The sequence below is a fragment of the Salmo salar genome, chromosome ssa12, assembly GCF_905237065.1.
Source record: "Salmo salar chromosome ssa12, Ssal_v3.1, whole genome shotgun sequence".
NCBI lineage: Eukaryota > Metazoa > Chordata > Actinopteri > Salmoniformes > Salmonidae > Salmo > Salmo salar.
In genome coordinates this window covers 35,704,895-35,728,780 of record NC_059453.1, presented here as the reverse complement: position 1 = coordinate 35,728,780, position 23,886 = coordinate 35,704,895, and the positions used below count along the sequence as shown (strand labels likewise).

The window sequence follows — 23,886 nt, the reverse complement described above, 5'->3', positions numbered from 1 at the left end:
AGCTGACACCCAGCCAACGAATGCCAATTCCTCTCTTCCTGGTTTCTCAGCCAGTGGGAGACTCAGCAAAATGTGCTTTTATTGCCCCTGTCTCACTTTAAAGGGGGTGAGGTTTGTGGGTGGTTGGGTATGTATGTGTGTCTTTGTTTATGCATTTGTGTGTCTATTTATGCATCTGGTGTATGTATGTATGAACGGAAGCTCTATCAAAACATTCATGACACACCCTGTCTTGTCCTCGGTCCCTATAGTCCTGTATAAAACCCGAGACAACCCAATTGATCCCATGTCTGATATCGACATTGGGAAACCCGTTTCATGGCTACTAGGTCATGAAATCAAAACCGCTCGGCTATAACCATTTCAAAGACCAAAGACACAGATTTTCAACCAATGTGGGGACTCCGCTCAGGTGTCTTTTTATGCTTGCTACATTAGGTTACACCAGGGTTTTTTTTTAACTGTGTAGAAATGATAATGGACCTACAGTTTCTTGACTATGTCCAACTCGCTAATAATCACCCAAATGAAAGCTAGACAGTCAGGTAGCATTGAATTTTTTTTTTTTTATATGGATAGATTTTGATGAGGAAATATAACCAATTCTCAATGCGGCCCTCCGGACCTCATTGAAGACTGAATGCGTCCCCCGGGGCAAAATGAGACACCCCTGCATTTACCGAGGTAAAGTAGGTTTTATATCAGACATTCAACAGACATTCGCCGTTAGCCTATTTAAACGTTGACAACTATTTCCATTCCTCTCTGATTACTATGACGGATCTTTCACGGGCAAATTATTTATTTTGACATTTTTTTGACTGTGGTGAAAGTGCAATTGCTATAAGGGCCGTTGACTCAAATCATTTTATTTGTCACATGCGCCAAATACAAAAGGTGTAGACCTTACCGTGAAATGCTTACTTACAAGCCCTTAACCAACAATGCAGTTTTAAGAAAAATAAGAGTTAAGAAAATGTTTTTAATAAATAAACTTCAGTAAAAAATAAAAGAGCAACAATAAAATAACAATAAGGCTATATACAGGGGGTACCAGTACCGAATCAATGTGCTGGGGTACAGGTTAGTCGAGGGAATTGAGGTAATATGTACATGTAGGTAGGGGTAAAGTGACTATGCATACATAATAGATAATAAACTGTGAGTAGCAGCAGCTTCAAAAAAGTGGAGTGGGGTGGCGTCTATGCAAATAGTCCGGGTAGCCATTTGATTAGCTGTTCAGCTTTCTTATGGCTTGGGGGTAGAAGCTGTTAAGAAGCCTTTTGGACCTAGACTTGGCGCTCCAGTACCGCTTGCCGTGCGGTACCAGAGAGAACAGTATATGACTAGGGTGGCTGGAGTCTTTGCTAATTTTTAGGGCCTTCCTCCGACACTGCCTGATACAGAGGTTCTGGATGGCAGGAAGCTTGGCGCCAGTGATGTACTGGGCCGTACGCACTAGCCTCTGTAGCGCCTTGCGTCGGAGGCCGAGCAGTTGCCATACCATGCGGTGATGCAACCAGTCAGGATGCTCTCGATGGTGCAGCTTTATAACATTTTGAGGATCTGAGGACCCATGCTAAATATTTTCAGTCTCCTGTTGGGGAATAAGCATTGTTGTGCCCTCTTCACGACTGTCTTGGTGTGTTTGGTCCATGCTAATTTGTTGGTGATGTGTACACCAAGGAATTGGAGCTCTCAAGCTGCTCTACCACAGCCCCGTCGATGAGAATGGGGGCGTGCTTGGCCCTCCTTTTCCTGTAGTCCACGATCATCTCCTTTGTCTTCATCACATTGAGGGACAGGTTGTTTTCCTGGCACCACACTTATAGGCTGTCTCATTATTGTCGGTGAACAGGCCTACCACCGTTATGTCGTCAGCAAACTTAATGATGGTGTTGGAGTTGCGCTTGGCCACGCAGTCATGGGTGAACAGAGAGTACAGGAGGGGACTAAGCACGCACCCCTGAGGGCCCCCTGTGTTGATGATCAGCAAGGCAAATGTGTTATTGCCTACTCTTACCACCTGGGGGCGGCCCGTCAGAAAGTCCAGGATCCAGTTGCAGATGGAGGTGTTTAGTCCCAGAGTCCTTAGCTTAGTGATGGACTTTGAGGGCAGTATGGTGTTGAATGCTGAGCTTTAGTCAATGAACAACATACTCACGTAGGTGCTCCTTTTGTCCAGGTGGGAAAGGGCATTGTTGAGTGCAATAGAGATTGCGTCATCTATGGATCTGTAAAGGCAGTATGCAAATTGGAGTGGCTCTAGGGTTTCTGGGATGATGGTGCTAATGTGAGCCATGACCAGCCTTTCAAAGCACTTCATGGCTACAGACGTGAGTGCTACGAGTCGGTAGTCATTTAGGCAGGTTACCTTGGTGTTCTTGGGCACAGAAACTATGGTGGTCTGTTTGAAACATGTAGGTATTACAGACTCGGCCAGGGACAGGTTGAAAATGTCAGTGGAGACACTTACCATTTGGTCAGCGCATGCTCAGAGTACAAATCCTGGTAATCCGTCTGGCCCTGCGGCCTTATGAATATTGACCTGTGTAAAGGTCTCACATCGGCTACGGCGAGCGTGATCACACAGTTGTCCTGAACAGCTGGTGCTCTCATATGCTTCAGTGTTGCTTGCCTTGAAGCGTGCATAGAAGTGATTTAGCTTGTCTGGTAGGCTTGTGTCACTGGCAGCTCGCGGATGGGCGTCCCTTTGTAGTCCGTAGTAGTTTGCAAACCCTGCCACATCCGACGAGCATCGTTGCCAGTGTAGTAGGATTCAATCTTAGTCCTGTATTTACGCTTTGCCTGTTTGATGGTTCGTCAGAGGGCATAGCGGGATTTCTTATAAGCATCCAGGTTAGAGTCCCGCTCCTTGAAAGCGGCAGCTCTAACCTTTAGCTCAGTGCAGATGTTGCCTGTAATCCATGGCTTCTGGTTGGGGTATGTACGTACGGTCACTGTGGTGACCACGTCATCGATGCACTTATTGATGAAGCCGGCCACTGATGTGGTATACTCCTCAATGCCATCGGATGAGTCCCAGAACATATTCCAGTCTGTGCTAGCAAAACAGTCCTTTAGCTTAGCATCTGCATCATCTGACCACTTCCGTATTGAGCAAGTCACTGGTACTTCCTGCTTATTTATTTTGCTTGTATGCAGGAATCAGGAGGATAGAATTATGGTCAGATTTTCCAAATGGAGGGCGAGGGACAGCTTTGTACCCATCTCGTTGCACAAGTAACATGCTGGTAGAAATGAGGTAAAATGTATTTACGTTTTTTTCTGCATTAAAGTCCCCGGCCACTAGGTGCCCCGCCTCCGGATGAGCATTTTCTTGTTTGATTATGGCTTTATTCAGCTCATTGAGTGCGGTCTAAGTGCCAATATCGGTTTATGGAGGTAAATAGACAGCTACGAAAAATATCTTGGTAAATAGTGTGGTCTCAGTTTGTCATGAGATGAATGTCTCAGTAGGTAGGTTTCCATTCAATTGGCAACACATTTTCATGCAAATATTCAAAAATCTGCATAAAGAAAATGTGCAAATTTTGTGTTTCCATCAAACGGACTAGTTGCATATAAAAATCAGTGTGTGATCACGTAGTGCACACAAAATGTACTTTATCGCTTAAGTTTTCAATGTACCAAATAAAAATCTAAAGTTCAATGTGTTTCCATCGCATTTTCAACTCTACGGATAGTTTTGTAACGAAAACTGTTGCATTAAATAGCAAATGTGCCTACTCTGGGTTTGGTACTTTACAGATACAGGTAGTCTACATGATGAGATTATTATGGATTAGAGCGATACTTTTGGGGGGGGTCAAAAGTCGGTCAAGCATCGATCATCAAGTCAAGAGAAATAAGCATCAATATCACCATGCACTTTCACTTTCACCAATCTGTAGCCTAATAAACTGCATGGTTTCCCGAGTTATAGTGGGAGGACCACACAACATATTGTGTGACTCCAACTTTATTTCAATATGATGGTTATTATATCAATATTTGCGCATAAAGGCGTTTCCAGACACAAAAAGATTCCACCATGTCGAGCGAAGGAATTATCTGTCGGCATTTATAAAATTCTACCGAAACTTCTTGTTCCCATCACAGCTGTCTGATTTTAAAAATAAATGGTATGTATGACTTCACTCGCATAAAAACAACTGTGGATGGAAATGTGGTTAGTGATGTGGTTAATTTAATTTAATTTTTATTTTGTATTCATCTTTTAACTGCAATAACTTTCTTATTGATTGTTACAAAAACCTCAAATAAATTTAAATGATAAGCAAATAGCCTGGCCTACTTTTACAACCTTTGATTTGCATAAACAGTTAAGTGTTGATTTAATATAAATAATCAAATCATATCAAATACATTTAAATCTCTTATCTTCAATCCATTTTTCATGGCTTGTCAAAGAAACATCAAAACAAGTGCAAATTATTGTAAAAATGTCCGGCCTACTTTTACAACCTTTGATTTGCATAAAAGTTGAGTTTTTATTTGAGAAATTCATTTCAATCTCTTGTTGGCAAAAAAAAGCATAAATTGTCATAGAAACATCAAAACAAGTGATTTGATAGAAATAATCAAATCATCTAAAATTGCATTTACATCTCTTATCTGCAATAACTTTTTCATGGATTGTCATAGAAACATCAAAGTCAATCCAAATTATTCAAACCCTCAATGGAACTGACGCACGTAATCATCCGCCTCAAAGGCCCTTATAGCAATTGCACTTTCATGCCAGTGAACTAAAACATTGGCTTGTGAAAGATCCTTTTTAGTAATCAGAGAGGAATGGAAATTGTTGTCAACGTTTAAATTGGCTAATGGTGAAAGTCAGCTGAATGTCTGGTCTGTTTTACCTCGGTGGGTTACTGTTTGTGAGAAGCAAATGCTGTTGTGGCTGTATTACCAACCTGGTCTCAGAGCATTTCGTTTTATTCTGTATGTAAATCCAAGACCCTCCATTTAGTATGATAGGTTACATTTTGTATTGTATGTCATCATTTGTGGATGTCCATCACCCATTTCATATGATATGTAACAAATTACAATTTGTATTATATGTTACGAAATTGCAAAACATACAATATGTCACGAATTTTCAAAGATGCTATATGTCATGAATTTGCAAAACGTATGATGTATTATGAATTCTAGCTAGGTGACTAGGTGGATAACGTTAGCTAGCTGGCAAAGGTTAGCTAGGTGAAGGGTTAGGGTTAAGGTTAGGGTTAAGTTTAGGAGTTAGGTTAAAGGGTTAAGGTTAGGGGAAGGGTTAGCTAAAAGGGTTAAGGTTAGGGGAAGGGTTAGCTGAAAGGGTTAAGATTAGGGATGGTTAGCTAACATGTAAAATGGAAACATGTAGTAAGTAGTTGAAAAGTTGCTAAAATGCTAAAGTTGTCTTTGATGAGATTTGAACTCACAACCTTTGAGTTATATGCTTAACCCTCAACCCCGACCAATCACCCTACTTTAGTTTTTTGTCTTATATGTAACCATCTGTCTTATGTAACCATACCTTACCTAACATATCATACTAATTTAAGTGTTCCGGATTTGCTTTTACTATGTTACGTCTAGTCTATGAGACCAGGCTGATATTACAATACTTTAATTGTCACAGAAACCTGATTCTGGTATACTCAATTACAAGAGCAAAGATGTTAAGATGCTCGACATATCTGGCTTGATGATAAATTAGTTCCTTACATTTTGATAAGGACATCAAACTAAGTCACTTCTTCTTAGCAATGCTTTGGCTGAGAAAAGAGTGGGTTTGAAGTTGTTGAAGGAAAATGCCTACTCAGAAAGATACACACACACAAAAACTGCGCCCCTCATAGAGCAGTCTGTGTTATTAAAACACAGTTGTGTGCGTGTGCATGGATTCATGTGTGCAAGTATGTGTGCACGCTTGTGCGTGTGTGGCAGTACATACTGTATGACTCAATCTGGGACAGAGTGTGTGGGAACTGCAGGAGTCGGAGAGAGGAGAGACTCATGATGTCAACTCTCCCTCAGGCTGGAACTAACCCAGAAAGAGAGGGAAGGAGAAAGAAAGGAGAGAGAAAGAGATGGAGGGAGTCAGAAACAACAGACAATGACCATCCTCGGTGCCAACAACTGCTTTCAAAGCTTGTGTCTTCCAGTTAGCATTTTAAACGTGATTTCACATGGTTTCACAAACACGCCCCATATATTTTTGTAAGCGAGCAACTCTTTTCTTTGTTGAATGAATGAAGCTTGGATGTTGTGGTGTTATGTTATGGTTTTGTTATGGTAAAATGTAATATTATGATGGCTTGACTGACCTACATTTCGAAGTGTGGTATTACTGGACTGTATCTCACAGTGAGGTATAAATATTTCAGAAATGGATTACTGAAATGTAATTAAAGCTCACTAAACAAATCAGTAGTAACAATTTAGTAACAATTTAGTAACAATTTCAAACCTGCAAAGGTATCCAAAACAATATCAAAACAAAGGGTATGTGTCACGTTCGTCTGAAGAATGGGACCAAAGCGAAGCGTGTGTATCGTTCCACATTTTATTTAAACTGTGAAACTATGCAAGACATACAAATAAACAAAACAAACCATGACGAAGAGGTGCGACATACACTTACTCAAAATAATCTCCCACAAAACCTAGTGGAAAAAACAACAACTTAAATATGATCCCCAATTAGAGACAACGATGACCAGCTGCCTCTAATTGGAGATTATCCCCCCAAAAAACAACAACATAGAAATACAGAAACTAGAACCCCACATAGAAATACAAAAACTAGACAAAACCCCCAACATAGAAAAAAGAAACTAGAACCAACATAGAAATAAATAAACTAGACAAAACCCCGTCACGCCCCTACTCTACCATAGAAAATAAAAGCTTTCTATGGTCAGGATGTGACAGTACCCCCCCCCCCCAAAGGTGTGGACTCCGAACGCACAACCTTAAACAACAACAAAAAAACAGGGAGGGTTAGGGTGGGTGTCTAATGTCGGTGGCGGCTCTGGTGCAGGACGAAGAACCTTCACATCCCACGGAGCCTCCTGCATCGGAGGCGGTTCTGGTGCGGGACGAAGAACCCTCACATCCTTCTTATCCGCCAGCATAGGAGGCGGCTCCGGTTTGGGGCGTAGCCCCTGCTCCGCCAGCTGATCCCTCCGCTTTTGTGTCACCGAACCGAGGAACATCGCCGGAGGCTCCGGACTGCGGGACCGCCGCCGGAGGCTCCGGACTGGGGGACCGCCGCCGGAGGCTCCGGACTGGGGGACCGCCGCCGGAGACTCCGGACTGGGGGAACGTCGCCGGAGGCTCCGGACTGGGGGCCGTCGCCGGAAGCTCCGGACTGGGGGCCGTAGCCGGAGGCTCCGGACTGTGGGCCGTCTCAGGAGGCTCCGGACTGTGGGCCGTCACAGGAGGCTCCGGACTGTGGGCCGTCTCAGGAGGCTCCGGACTGTGGGCCGTCTCAGGAGGCTCCGGACTGTGGGCCGTCTCTGGAGGCTCCGGACTGTGGGCCGTCTCTGGAGGCTCCGGACTGTGGGCCGTCTCAGGAGGTTCCGGACTGTGGGCCGTCTCCGGAGGTTCCGAACTGGGAACTGTCGCCGGAAGCTCCGGATTGGGAACTGTCGCCGGAAGCTCCGGACTGGGAACTGTCGCCGGGAGCTCCGGACTGGGAACTGTCGCCGAAAGCTCTGGACTGGGAAGGCGCACTGGAGGCCTGATGCGTGGGGCTGGCACAGGTGGCGCCAGACTGGTAACACGCACCTCAGGGTGAGTGCGGAGAGCAGGAACAGGACACACCGGACTGGGCAGGCGCACTGAAGGCCTAGTGCGTGGAGCCGGGACAGGTGTCACCAGACTGGTGACACGCATTTCAGAGCGAATGCGAGGAGCAGGCACAGGACGTACTGGAGACCTGGTGCGTGTAGCCAGTATCAATCGTTCCGTAACTTCAACACACTTCTCAGGACGAGTACGGGGAGCTGACTCAGGTGGCACCAAACTGACAACACGTTCCTTTGGGAAAAATTTGTGCATCCTTCACCAACTCAACATCTCTCCCATTTCTCTCTTCTCCAAATTCTCCCTCTTCTCCCGGATTGGCTCTGGTTCACTCCTCGGCTCCACCGACTGCTCCATGTGCCCCCCCCACACATTTGTTGGGGGGTTTCTGTGGCCTTCCTTCCCGACTTCGTAGCTGTCCCTCCTTCTCTGCTTCCGCCTGCTTCCCTGGCAGGCTCTTGTCTCCTGCCACTATTTCATCCCATGCCCCGGATATACTCCTCCTAATCTCCTCATAAGACCAGGATGCCATTACCTCCTGGGTACACTGCTTGGTCCTGTGTTGGTGGGAGATTCTGTCACATTCGTCTGAAGAATGGGACCAAAGCGCAGCGTGTGTATCGTTCCACATTTTATTTAAACTGTGAAACTATGCAAGACGTACAAATAAACTTATAAACAAAACAAACCATGACGAAGAGGTGCAACATACACTTACTCAAAATAATCTCTGACAAAACCTAGTGGGAAAAACAACAACTTAAATATGATCCCCAATTAGAGACAACGATGACCAGCTGCCTCTAATTGGAGATCATCCCCCCAAAAAACAACATAGAAATACAGAAACTAGAACCCCACATAGAATTACAAAAACTAGACAAAACCCCCAACATAGAAAAAAGAAACTAGAACCAACATAGAAAGAAATAAACTAGACAAAACCCCCTGTCACGCCCTGACCTACTCTACCATAGAAAATAAAAGCTTTCTATGGTCAGGACGTGACAGCATGTCTGCAAAACACCACTTGAATATTGCCCCACAGTGTTGTTGAATGGTAATAAGTATTGTAATTAAGATAAATACTTAATTATAAACGGAGTGGTTCGAGCCCTGAAGGCTGATTGGCTGACAGCTGTGGAATATCAGACCATATATCACGGGTATGAAAAAACATTTATTTTGAATTATCTAATTTCATTGGTAACTAGTTTATAATAGCAATAAGTCACATCGGGGGTTTGTGATATATGGCCAATATACCACGGCTAAGGGCTGTGTCCAGGCACTCCGCGTCGTGCATAAGAAAAGCCATTAGACGTGGAATATTGGCCATGTATCACACCACCTCGGGCCTTATTACATTTACATTTACATTTACATTTAAGTCATTTAGCAGACGCTCTTATCCAGAGCGACTTACAAATTGGTGCATTCACCTTATGATATCCAGTGGAACAACCACTTTACAATAGTGCATCTAAATCTTTTAGGGGGGGTTAGAAGGATTACTTTATCCTATCCTAGGTATTCCATAGCAACACACTCACATTGATTACAATTTTGGACAGGTACCTAGTACCTAACATTACATTTAGAATGTAACCTACCCAACCCTGGTGGTAGGTTAGGAAAAGGGTTAGCTAAAATGCTACAGTTGTCAACAATCAACTCGTCATGCAGCCCAATCTGCCACGCAAAACGGTCTTGAGTGGCAACAAATCTGCCCAATTAGCTGATTCGCTTTCCATACACCCGCTTCTGTTGATCCTCCCACTTTCAGACACACTCCATGTATGCAGTTACCCATGACTCAATCATATTGAAGGAATATTCACTTGCGGGCATTGTCGTAATTGGCCACGAACCAATCACACGTCTGCTTCAAAGCTTGTTTGAAGGGGGTAAAGGTGAAGTTGGGATGGTACCGCAGCAGCTTGGCGTTGCTGGCAGTCTTCTTGAACTGACCGTCCGCTTTGGTAGTGTCATAAGTCACTTGACCTTTGAACCCCAGCGCCTCGACGACGGCCTCGGCTGCCTCCTTGATGGACACCTCATCCTCCTCACCAACAGACAGTATGATGGGGTCCACCTCATGGTACTCTCTCAGCACCCAGAGGAAGAGACGAGCCAGGTCCAATGAGTAGATGAACTGCCTTCTGGGAGTTCCTGAGCCCCACACCACCAGCGGACTGCCCTCCTTCTGAGCAATGTAGGCTTTGTGTATGAGACCTGGTAGTACATGTCCATCCTCAATGTTGAAGTTATCATGAGGACCAAACACATTTGTTGGTATCACTGCTGTGTAGCACCGCCCATGCTTCTGGTGATACGCCCTATTGTGGACATCGATCATTCTCTTAGCGTAGGCGTAACCATAATTAGACTCATGAGGAGGGCCGTTGTGGATCATGGTCTCGTCGATGGGGTAGGTGGTCTTGTCAGGGAAGATGCAGGTGGAGAGACAAGAGACCACCCTGACAGAATCTACCTCGTGTGCTGCCTGAAGAACGTTGTCATTGATGTAGATATTGTTCCTCCAGAAGTCTAGGTTGGCCCTCATGTTCTTGAAGAGCCCTCCCACCATGGCTGCCAGGTGGATGATGTGGGTGGGCTGGTGCTTCTGAAACACTGCCCGTGTCTCACCCATGTCCATGAGGTTTGCATCCTTAGACGAGAGGAAGATCCACTCCTCTCCCTCCCTGGCCCCTCCCTCCTCTTTGACCACATGTTCTATGGCCCTGCCCACCAGACCAGTTCCCCCAGTCACCAACACCCGCATAGGACCATTTTGATCCACTGTACGATCTCCCATCAGTTACTCCAGAGCTTGATTCTTCTTCTAGCTATGAAGTTAGATGCTTCTATTAAATGTAATTGTGATTCTGAACAGTCAACCCTCTACCAGTCTCAAGGAAGAACGTCCCTTCTTCTTCTTCTTCTTCTTCATTCTTCATTCTTCTTCTTCTTATTGCTTAAATATACTTATTTTCATGTAGTGAATTATACCATTTTAATATGATTCAGTTGTATGATTCAGATTATAAAACCTGTTCTAAAAGTTTCATTTTCTACTGGATGTGAAATCAAAGGACATTTAGAAAAAACTATAAAAGAATATATGTCATCACCATAGAAAGTATTACAGCTAAATCAACAGACAGAAAGGGAAAATACATCAGGCAGTCATGGCTCATAAGATCTCTTTCAAGTGAAAATGAGAGCTTTGGTTACGGAGATGAGAACCTACACACAACATCAAAGCTATAGACTTCCGAGAAAATCTTAAATATTTGTTTTTAACGTATTATACATCTAGGGGGCCAGTGAATCTAAAGTATACAGACTCAGATTAAGTTTAGTCCTGGACTTTCAAAGGAGAATCTCCACTGCTTTTTAGACCAGTATTTGTCTTAATCTGTGTCCAGGAAACCAGCAGATATTGCAATGAGCAAGATGCAAGACTTCGCTCCCACACAGTCACACACAGTATCTGCGCATGTGCACGAGTTCTCTTCTCGCTTTTAAAACATGGTAGCCACACAGGCAGTGGTGGGGGAAAAAATCCCGAAATTATAGATAACTTAATAGAAAATGACTGAAGTAAAATATAAATAAATAAAATAGTGAAGTTCAGATACCCCCCAAAAAAACGACTTAAAGATGCACTCCACAACTTTTGTATAATTTCAGCCAGTAGTTTTGAAAGTGGTGTTCACGAACCAAAACGCGTCTGGTCATATTTATTTTACAGTTATAAGGTGAAATCTTATAGTAAATTGTTTATAATTTTATTGTTGCTATATTTAGAAAGCATTTCAGTCATTTCAAGCCCTATTGCCCACCTTTTGTTGAATAGAATTGTATTTATTTTTTATTTTAAAAAATCTATATATACTGTATGATTATTCATATTTTTATAATATTTGTACTATGTCCTCAAAAATGAGTACACCTCAGCAATGTATAACTATTTTTACCAGAAAGGTGAGTTCCTGACCTTTCTAAAACTATGTAACATTACCAGTTATTGTTTATGGCCATCTTATGAAAAAGTATTACGTTTGGGTATGTCTATTTAAGTGGAAATCTACATTTTGCCCTATCATTCAAGGCGTAACCTCTGACCTGCATGATGTCAATCCACTCCTCCTTTCACAGTCTCAATTCATCTTTTGGCAAGTCCTCGCGTCTTATCTCCTCACCTCCTTCTCAACCATATTGGAGGAGAAGGTCCAGGGGTCTCCCCTTGAACCTTCTCCTCCAATATGTTTTAAGAAGGAGTTGAGGATGTGAGGCATTGAAGAAAGATTAATTGAGAGGAGACAGTTTCACCTTAGAGTTACCTTACATTCAGTGCCTTCAGAAAGTGTTCATACCCCTTGACTTATTCCGCATTGTTACAGTCTGAATTCAAAATTGATTTAAAAAAAAAAATTCACCCATATACACACAATACCCCTTAATGAAAAAGTGAAAACATGTTTTTCGAAATGTGTGCAAATTTATCAAAAATGAAATACAGAAATATACATAAGTAAGTATTCACACTCCTGAGTCAATACCTTGTAGAAGCACCTTTGGCAGCAATAACAGCTGTGAGTCTTTCTGGGTAAGTCACTAAGAGCTTTCCACACCTGGATTGTGCAACATTTGCCCATTATTCTTTTCAAAATCCTTCAAGCTCTATCAAATTGGTTGTTGATCATTGCTAGACAACCATTTTCAGGTCTTTACCATAGGTTTTCAAGTAGATTTAAGTCAAAACTGTAACTCGGCCGCAAGATTTGGTATTTTAGGTTATTGTCCCGCTGAAAGGTGAATCTCCCAGTGTCTGGTGGAAAGCAGACTGAACCAGGTTTTCCTCTAGGATTTTTCCTGCGCTTAGCTTGTTAAAACTATGAGTATTTATAACGTCCTAAAACGGTGTTTATAAACCTGTTAACATTCCTGTAACACTGAAATTTAATGAATAATTTCACTAAAACGCATCACCACAGTGTTTGCTCTGCAGTAAACATGCTCTATCTTGAAAACTTGACTGATGACATGCACACTTTGGAATACTGAACAAAATACTCGAATATTGTTTTTGAGTGAACTATCCTTTTAAAGCCTGTAGGTAAAATGCATTATGATGCGTTATAATGTAGAGTTAGAATTGCCATGAAGATGTATGACCCCCTCATAAGGTCTGATGACCATCTCATAATTAAACTTCTTATTATGTAAACATCCTGACATGGAACTTGGTGATGGAACACTTTTTCTCAAAACCCCTATCTAATGAAGGCTAACCGCACAGGTTGCTAAGCCACAGGAAATCCTGGTACATACGTAGATTGTGAGACCGCACCCTAATTGACCGTACGTGCATGCAAGGTCATGCAGGAGGAAGACTCAAAGGAACGTTAGAGGAGTGTATTAGCAACGTTAGCAATGCGTTGAATGAACGTAACCTCGGAATGGGTGGAGGTATTTCAAATTATTCTAGGAGTCAGAAGACTACAACAGAAATAAGTCTTTGTGCTTTATTGTGCTTTATCCTCAATAAGTTTTGATGTATTTTTGCTTCCTGCCGGAGCAGTTTTATATACACTCAATGGCCAGTTTATTAGGTACACCCATCTAGTACCGGGTCGGACCCCGTTTGCCTCCAGAACAGCAGGAATTATTCTGGGCATGGATTCTACAAGGTTTGGCGTTTAAACGTTGCTCAATTGGTATCAAGGGACCTAATGTGTGCCAGGAAAACATTCCCCACACCATTACACCACCGCCACCAGCCTGTACCGTTGACACCAGGCAGGATGGGCCCAAGTCCTGACTCTGCCATCATCATGACGCAATAGGAACCGTGATTCGGACCAGGCAATGTTTTTCCACTCGTCAATTGTCCAGTGTTTGTGATCATGTGCCCAATGGAGCCGCTTCTTGTTTTTAACTGACAGGAGTGGAACCCGGTGTGGTCGTCTGCTGCAATAGCCCATCCGTGACAAGGACTGATGAGTTGTGCATTCCAAGATGCCCTTCTGCACACCACTGTTGCACTGCGCCGTTATTTGCCTGTTAGCTTGCACAATTCTTGCCATTCTCCCTCGACCTCTCATCAAAGCGCTGTTCTCGCCCACAGGACTGCCTCTGACAGGACTGCCACTGAGTCTATATTTTTAATTGTCAAATAAATCGAATCAAAAGTCTCTGAGAATCCTAAATAATGAATCATTCCCAAGTCATTCCGAGTCATTTGTTTCCGGGAACACCGCCCGTCAGGTGTGGCAGGATTCGGGATGTCATCATCTGCATCTATTACCTCCATTTAAGGAGCTACTTGGGCTTTACTGGAAGAAGATCACACACACACTGACACACACTGACACACCCAACCACGTCTGCAGCCTCAGACACCCACCTACACACACCTTAGTTGGACACATACACACAGACACAGACAACTAGACAAACATGCAAGTGCACGCACACATTTCGAGACATACACACACACACCATTTCCCATGTATCCGTCATGGCACAGCTGTTAGTATAATGCTTTACCTGCCAGTACAAGTATATGGGTGTAACCTGTGTGAGCAGACAAAAGACTGGGAACCTATCTGAGTAACATTTCTCTGTTTGGTTGCTAGAAATATAAAATGCACAGAATAATTTAATAATTTAAGATGAATTTACTGTGTCTAACCCCAACAGGTATAATTCACAATGATACAATCATAATGCATTATAAGACTTGTCATAAGCATGTATGAACAACTTTACAGTGTCTAAAAGGAGTAGCAGATAGTGTAGCATATAACACTATGGACTGATTTCGCAGACACAGATTAAGCCTGCCAGAGAACCCGAGGGGGGCCGAAACTCTGGACATTTGAAAAGAGATCTTAAAACACACCTTTGTAGCTTTGCATTTCCTTAGCATGCTTTTTAGTCATTCTGTTTTTATTGTTATTCTTTTCTTTTTTCTCTCTTTTGTTTGTTGTGTAGTAAATATTTCAGTTTTTATTTTCATTGTTTTCATTAGTTTTTTCCTGTGTAGCACATTGTGTTGCATTCCATGTCTGAAATGTGCTGTATAAACAAAGCTTGATTTGATTTAGTCCCTGACAAAAAAAAGGGTGCTCAATGGATAATCTCCAGTGAAAGTTGGGCTTGAACTGCAAATGTAAAATCCCTACATTAACTGGAATCATGCATTGATGTCAGCAGGATATTTGCACGTAAATTCAAGTAACAGTCCTTGTCTTTATCCCAACTTCCCAAGTCAAGATTCCACTCCTAACAACTACCATATGTCGCTTGCTGTACTCTGGACCTGTCCAGTTGTGTGGTCCGTCACTCTAAAATGAAAGGACCTACCTTGTGCTAGCTGAGTCACCCAAACCAGGTTTATACAAGTTTGTGTGTGTGTGTGTGTGTGTGTGTGTGTGTGTGTGTGTGTGTGTGTGTGTGTGTGTGTGTGTGTGTGTGTGTGTGTGTGTGTGTGTGTGTGTGTGTGTGTGTGTGTGTGTGTGTGTGTGTGTGTGTGTGTGTGTGTGTGTGTGTGTGTGTGAGAGTGTGAGAGTGTGTGAGAGTGTGCGTGCGTGCGTGCGTGCGTGCGTGCGTGCGTGCGTACGTACGTACGTACGTACGTGTGTATGTGTATCTGCTTGCCAGCCTGCCTGACTAGGTGCTGCTGCTGAGTGAAAACACCTCAAAACTATTGCTTTCTACTGCACTTTCTCTACTCTGGAAGAGTCTGGTTGTATGTAAACAGTATGGTGTGACACCAGCGGGCGCTTCTGTGGTCGTCTGCCCAGGGCCTCGGGGCCGCTAAACCTGGAGCTAAGTGTCGCAGAATTCTGGGAAACGTAGTTGGCGTGGCCACCAAGCCACTGCATGCATAATATAGCCCAGTCATCATACTATACTCATAAGCAGTGTTGACATTTAACTGCAATAAAAACATTGAAGCATGCTAAGAATTTGTGGTACTGAGTTTAGTCGTGGGAGGGATATGTTCAGTTTACATACTATAAGCTGCTTTTATGAAGACTTGGATACGTATGCTTTTCATTTTCTTTTGCAAAACAGCTGAATGGGGGGTTCGCCCAGGGAGCCATACAAGCTAGAACCACCACTGCATGGCATGGTATGACATGACATGGTTTGGTCTGAGGTATTGTGTGGTAAAGTATGGTACAGCTGTCTCTGAACACGAGGTAAAAATAACTTGAATAGGAGGTATCCATTTCCCTTCTCTGACCACCCCAACAGCTATGCTAGATCCCCCTGCTACAGGGAATGATTACTTCCGGAAGTAGGGGTGGTGTGTGTGTGTGTGTGTGTGTGTGTGTGTGTGTGTGTGTGTGTGTGTGTGTGTGTGTGTGTGTGTGTGTGTGTGTGTGTGTGTGTGTGTGTGTGTGTGTGTGTGTGTGTGTGTGTGTGTGTGTGTGTGTGGGGGGGGGGGGGGGGGGTGCGTGCATGGGTGGGTGCAAAGTAAACACTTCTGTGTGTGTCTGGTGGCATTTTGTAAACATGACTCTATCCAAACAGCTCCAGGTCGTGAGGCTGGGGTGAGCCCCAGTGCTGGGCGGTGTGGAAATGAGTTAAATGACCTTGGGGAACCACAGTAGAGAGGCAGGAGGCTAAAGTGATTCAAAGCCAATACTTTTGACCATTAGCAGCAGAAGCAGTGTTGTCACGGTGGAGTTGCTCTTTCCTCGATTTCCACGCTCTGCTCTCTCCCTCCCCGCATTTTGAAATCCAAACCTCTGGCGAGACCTGAAGAGCCTGTCGATATCGAATTATCCAAATTGGAAAATGTGCTCCGATTTTTACGGAACATTAGTGTTCCAACTACGTGAGACTAATATCTTCATCTGATTTGAATTGAGAGAAGAATTTTTTCGGTGCGGGGGGGAGCATACTTGAATGTCATTAGCTCGTTTTGTGTGTTTTGCTTTCTTTTCGACCAAAGAAAATGAACTCGCTCATGTTGTTGTAGTTGCACTGGGGATCAAGAGCTGTGTTTGCAATTGACATGCAGGGCTTTCGATATGAGCCTTAGATAAAAAAAGAAAGTGCGAATGTAAGAGGGCACTGAAATTCTTGGAACTTATGTACTTCTTAAATTGTTTTATCACCTATTTCACGTTAGCTCTATAAACACTTACTCACTTTAATACTTTAACACTTGAACCCTTACATTCAACTCTGCAAACCTCTCTCTCTCTCTTTCTCTCTGTCTAATTTAAACCTATCGAGGACCGCTTGTTATTTTCCACCAGGGGTTACAGCCAAGGGAATGGCTTAAGCCCTCACAAGACTGCCAAGCTGGGAGTCAGCAGTGCCGCACCGTGCTGTGCTGAATACTGGGGCTGCTCTGAGGGAAAAGCCGTCTCCCACGGATATTAGTGACCATTCATCCAGGAGCCTGGGAAAGTGGCTGCGAGTCGTGCCTCTATCAGGGACCAGCCGAGGGCCCTGGCAGGTGTTCCACTCCCCAGTCCCAAGCAGTGATCCCCCCCCCCCATTGGCACCTGGTGACTAGTCCCAAGCCTTAGGCGCTGGTCAGTCAGATGATCAATCCCTGCAAAGGACGGTTGGGTCAGGTGTTGCTATCTGGTCTTGCTAAAAAGTTTTTTTTTTTTGGAAGGTAGTTGGCCAAGTAGCTCACCAGGGTTGTATTCATGAGTTTGCACCGTAGCAAAACAGTTTGCATTAAAAAACGAAACAAGATTTTCTTATTGGACAAATGTAGGTAGGTCCCTCCCTGTTTCAGCCATTTGCTTCCTTGAGTTTTTTTTGCCGCTTTTTGTCCTTTCAAACATGAGGACACACTCTTTTCACGCCATTTCGCCCAGTGGCCGGTGCTATACGTCACTATGGGTGTAGATTTTCAGACGTGCATATGAGTGCACACAGTGTTGAGAACAAGCCAAGCACACAACCGCTAAACCATAGAGTACAGGTTGGCTGAACCTAATTACAGTAATGGATGTTACTGTTTCATCAGGGAGCCACAAAGATGAAGTAAACAAATGTAATCGTTGAATATCATTCACTCAAAGTATTGAAACTGGGTGTGTAAGTATGCCTCCAGGATAACATGGTAAAGCTAGCCTCATGTATAGGCCCTCGAACAAATAAATAAGACCAAGGATACCCAAAATCAATCAGATTAACAGTTTTTAATGAAGCCAGCAACGCAATTCATTAATCTGACTGATTGACAGTATATAGGTATTATTGCATCACAGTATATAGGTATTACTAACCAATCACATTGAAATTAGTTGAAATCTAGTCATGATCAGTTTCATATATTTTATTCAGTTAAATTTAGTAGATTGGCTTGATAGCGGCATTGACGTTGTTGGTTGGGGAAAGTGGTCCAGACAGTTTTTAGTTCAAATAAAGCAAAATTATGAACTAATGTGAAAGTGCAATTGTAAACTATAAAGTATAAACCCACCACCCATTCATGAATGTGATCTCAGGCGGAGGGTTCACAGGAGAACGTGGCAGTCCTTGCACTTTGAAACCCACGCCCACCGTGACGTATAGCACCGCCCACCTGGCGAAGTGAGAAGAGTATGTCCCTTGAAGCATGGTGAGTGATTGCCAGCAAAGGACTCAGTAGATCAGCCTATCAGGCAAGGGGTGGGTGTAGCTCTCTGGTCAGGGCTGAAGTCAAGCCCGGACTTTCTGCCCATTTAATCACCTACCCTTACCGTCTCTCACCCTCACCCTCCTCACCCTTTCTTAACCTCTTTCTCACTCTTGAACAGGGTTGAGTGAGATCCATTTCAACCCATTTAATGCAAGACATTAATACACTAATTGGAAATTGCCCATAACTTTAAGAATAGGATTTATGCTTAACAATAAGATGTATTCCTCTCAATAATATTTTTTAACAATAAGGTTTTATTTCTCAGTTCAAACATATTGAATTTCAATTAATTTGCTGTATTGACTCAGTTCAAATGGAATTGACCGCAACCGAGCTCTTTAGGCCCTGAAAGTTCTGCTTCCCATATAGATAAGTTGTGATAATAATTGATGTGAGTGGAAACGTATGCATGTGCTGCTGGTGCACTAAGGTCATTGAGCTTCTGCTCGCTTTTCTAAATCCATGGGAACTCCAAGTTTACATACCAGAGGGAAACCTTTACACAGTCTCGGGGAGTTTTAGGGAGTCAATCAGCTTGGATTGGACAGATACATCTCTGGCTTTCTGGTCAGTACTTTTTCTTTTTGCCCCTTTAGGGGATCAATTTGATGTCCATGATATCAACACATAGTCAGTCACCTCTGGCCTTAATTATGCTTTATGTACAAAATGTACATATTGTACGGCATCCATATTAGGTAGTTGTCAGACAAAACTCTGACAACTGACAACTTCCTAATATGGATGCCGTAGTATTGTGTTTTCACCTTTCTCTATGGCCCAGCAGGATGTTCTATGCTGATAAAATATGAATTAAAAGTATTGGATCCAGAGTGACTTCCTTGTGCAAAACATGCAATAAAAGCAATTAAAATGCAAGTCTGCTAAAGAGGAGCTTGATCATTAATAATGTTAATAATGGTCTAGACTGCTACAGGCAACTAATAATTGCATCATAGCCACTAATTACACCAAATCATTAAGCATTTTTGAACATCCACTTTTGCACAGATCCCGAGTTGTCAATCTACAGGGGGAAAAAAGAGTCCCTTCTCAATTTGGAGATATAGACCATGGCAGAGACCATGTAATGGAACCCAAATCCTTGGAAATAACACATCTGGAATGGTGTGCGTGAGAGAGAGAGAGAGAGACAGACAGACAGAGAGAGAGAGAGAGAGTTTGTTGGTATGTGTGTGTGGTTTGTGCCTGTCTGTGTGTTTTTTTGTGTGTGTGTGTGTGTGTGTGTGTGTGTGTGTGTGTGTGTGTGTGTGTGTGTGTGTGTGTGTGTGTGTGTGTGTGTGTGTGTGTGTGTGTGTGTGTGTGTGTGTGTGTGTGTGTGTGTGTGTGTGTGTGTGTGTGTGTGTGTGTGTGTGTGTGTGTGTATGTTGCATGTGCACGCACGTGCATGTGAGCTGCCCGCTATACTATAATCACCAGCAGCAACCACACAGAGCTCAGTCTCCCTCTATGGAATTCATTCACTTCCATCACAGCGTTTAAACAAACAGTGTACACTTGTGAAAAAGACCAGTCAAAACATTGGCCCATACATCCACGTGAGCCCGCAGGGTTCCCCTACCCATGTTGTAGATTGAGCTTCGTATTATAAGATTTAGCAAATTGTTACGACGTTCATAATGCCCGTGACATATTCAGGGCGGTTGTACAAAATGTGACGGGAAATAGCTAATGTAGCCTAGGCATCAATGCTACAACTTTGAGGGAAGGGATTTGAACTCTAACTCAACACACTATTTACTAACTTTAAACACAAAATGGCAACTGTAGCCTTCGGTCATATCACATTGACGTAACATGCATGCCGATCTGAACAAACATAATACATAGCGATCTGACTAGGACACTTGTCGATTGTTGGAGTCACAGATTAAACCTAGTCTTAAGAATAATGCTCAAGGGAGATTTTCCATTGAACATGCCTTTTAGTCCACGACTAGGCTCAATCTGTGTCTGGGAACACAAGTCCTAAGTGTTTGACTGAGTCATCTTTTGCTGTCTGCCACTGTTGTCCGGTCTCTCTCTGTGTAATGGTATTCATGCCAACAGTAGACAAGAACTCAACACCAGCAAGCTGCCCCCAGGCCATCAATAAAATGCTTTCACCATGTTTCCCTTCCTCCCTCCCTACTTTCTTTCTCTCTCATCTCTTTTTGTCTCCCTTTTTCATGTGTGTGTGCTTGCCCTCACGCACGCACAGACATACACACACAGTGTAAAGTTTCTTCAACCTCAGCTCTGTCCCTTGCTGATTTTATCACAGATAACAGGAAATGGGGCTTAAATGACAATCTCTGAAAAGGCACACACACACACACACACAAACACACACATTATAGCCTCAAGGCTGCTAAGTGGAACTGCCATGTGTCTCTACTGCGAGTCTCTAACAAAGTGGCTTTTTGATTGGATGGGAATGAAGTCTTTGTGTCCTGTAATCTAAAAACAAAATGATGCTAATGACAATGGAACCTCGCTTCCTGTTCCTCTCTCTACTTATGAGTACTTATCACAACGGGGGTCGTGTTAAACGATGACCTAGACCTAGACTTACTAATGAGTTTCCAGCCAATTTTTTGGTCTGGTCTCCCGTTATCTCTTTCTTTGAATGGGTCGGTGCCAGACAGTGTTTATCAACTCCAGACAGTCCTGGGGGTGTACAGCCAGGACCGCACAGTTTTTCCCCCAGCACTAATACAACTAGATGATTCAACTAGGTGATCATCCAGCCCTCGGCTAAATTATGTGTGTTAGTGCTGGGCTGGAACAAAAATGATCCTGTCACCATGTGGATACCTGCACAGACATTACCTCTCTCTCGAAGCTGTCTATCGGTTGTCTGCTCTGTCTGAGCAAGCAACAGTTTTTGTGTATGCATGCTTTTTTGGGTTGATCAAATCCTGATAGTTAGGTCACCCAAGTTTAGATTAATTCCAGAGTTAGAGTCAATTCCAGTTCAATTCCTGTCTGTGGATTGTGACATTGAATTTCTCCATAAGAATATGATATACTTCAATTCACTATATAACTGGAGTTGAGATGGAATTGACCCAGACCCTGATTCAAACAATAGTCAGTCAATACTATTTATTTGCTACATAATGATAAATGCAATGGAATTTATAAATGCAGAATGAACACACATATGAAACTCAACCTCAAAGTCTATCACATTCATAGATTCTCACTTTGGAGAAAATAGAAAACTTTCAAGCAGTTAGCAACTCTCCTCCCCCCATCCCGGTGATGGTATCTTCCTACCTAACCCCATTCAGATAACCAGCTGGTGTCTTTAGCCTATTCCCCTGGGGGTGGAACCTGAAGATGCACCAGTTTACAGGGTTCCCACACTGTCAGACAATGAGGGGTGACCTGCCACGGGTTAGCGATGCGCACGACCCCCGCAGACAACAAAGACACACCACACAACACACCACACAGGGATAAGTGGCAAGGATAAGAGAGCGAGACGTAAATGATAGGAGCAAGATTATATCCTACCGCTAAGCAGGCAGGGCTGTGATACTCTTCAATTTCCACTTTGTATATAGTTTACACACTCTTTCTCTGTCTCTATTCTCTCTTCTATTCATTTCACTTTTATCCTCTCTCTCTCTCTTTCTGTCTGTTTTGCTCTTTGAATCTCTCTGTTGCCTCCCCCATCTCGCTCCATCTTTCATCATCTTTATCGCACGACCTGTCCATCCATCTTCCATAGTTACACTTTCTTTATGTCCTTCTCCTTTCCCAGTTACATATCTCAATATGATTTATTTTTTGGTAGCGTTAGCTGAAGCTAGTTGACTGAACTGGCACCAGAACTAGTTTTTATTATGGCTCTTTCTTGTCTCTCTGCAGCAGGCATATAGGGAGAAATATGTTTGGAACATCAAATCGCAAGAAAATCGCAGTATCGAATTTCAATACATTGAGAATCACAATACATATCGTAACAGCACCTAAGTATCGTGATAATATTGTATCGTGATGTTCCTGGCAATTCCCAGCCCTACAAGAAACCCCTCCTCAAAACCAACATTTACGCCATTAAAAAGGCAAAAAGAAAGAAATTAAGAAAGGAGATGAGATCAGGTGATTTGTCTTCTCTTTCAAGGATGAATAGTTGCCGCCCACTCTCTGCAGACTTCTCACTGCAAAATATAATATCTCTGGGAAACTTCGCTTCATGAGTCTAGTAAAACGATAATAACTGATTTTCTGATGATTCACCAATGGCAATGGCTCTCTTAGATTTTTGTCTTTTCGAGAATAGGTGTAGCTGTGGCAAAATAACCTATTAGATTTAAGATTGATCTACTCTAAATTATGAGGGCATTTACATTGGTGGAAGACTTTCTTGGTGCGGCCAAACCTTGTAGTTAATCCCTTGACATTTGGCTGGTTAGTATGAATGATGACTGTATTTTAGACTGGAATCCACCGTGGGAACAAATGTGAGAGTAGGCAGATTTCCGCAGAAAGACACTTGTCAAGACACTTTTACCAGGCTAAAGGCCCAGATAAGACCACAGGAGGTTGGTGGCAACTTAACTGGGAAGGACGGGTTTGTGGTAATGGCTGGAGCGGAATTTGCGGAATGGTATCAAATACATGCCATTCCATTTGCTCCATTCCAGACATTTTTATGAGCAGCCTCCACTAGTTAATACTAATCAAATTAATGAAATGTGCTTCCAAGTCTTCAAAACAACGAAAAGGCAAAATTCTATCATTTAGGGGCAGTTTGCACCAAGTTTGGCTAATTTGCCAACCTCCTGTAAACAAAGATGCAAAGAGAGCCCATGAACAGTCTTGTCACATGCCAATGAAAGGAACAGCGCCATCTTGTGGAAGACCAAGTCTCTCCTGCAAGACCGTGCACACCCACACAGACCACTGTCTCGTCTTGAAACTTCTTACACACATTCATTTTCATTAAGACAAGCCAGAACAAGGTCAAGCCCCTCTCCGAAAAGCCCCCAGATGCAATGTTGAGTAAGTGGTTTTATAAAAAATATTCCACTGGAATTGCATTGAAAAAAATGAACTGTCTATGTAATGCGATACGTAGCGAACCTTGTTAGACACAGAATTTCATGGGTGGGTCATGGATATAAGAGCTATTTGGCCATACGGCTGGGTGGTAAATCAACAAATTGATGCAGAGAAGATATTTTTCTATGCCTCTCTTCTCTTGCTCGTTGGAATGAATGATGGTATAGTTAGTTCCATAGAACAGAGATACTTTTATTTTTATTTCTGGCCAATGACTGAACTTTTCAAGTATTTTCTCCAGACTTGTTCATATTGACATATATTAGCCTATATTCAGTGAAGTTTCAGGAATAGCAGCTGTGGTTTCAGAATGT

General features: G+C 43.0%; 1 protein-coding gene across 1 annotated transcript; it reads right to left on the bottom strand.

Moving 5' to 3' along the window:
- Positions 1-9,297: 9,297 nt before the first annotated feature.
- On the bottom strand, positions 9,298-10,764 carry LOC106564818 (GDP-L-fucose synthase-like). Its single transcript, XM_014131246.2, has one exon. The coding sequence runs from the start codon at positions 10,637-10,639 to the stop codon at positions 9,659-9,661; it is 981 nt and encodes a 326-aa protein (XP_013986721.1). The 5' UTR covers positions 10,640-10,764; the 3' UTR covers positions 9,298-9,658.
- Positions 10,765-23,886: the final 13,122 nt, after the last annotated feature.

Excerpts from the sequence above, each read along its gene's own strand:
- LOC106564818 (XM_014131246.2), bottom strand. The coding sequence starts at position 10,639 with ATGGGAGATCGTACAGTGGATCAAAATGGTCCTATGCGGGTGTTGGTG.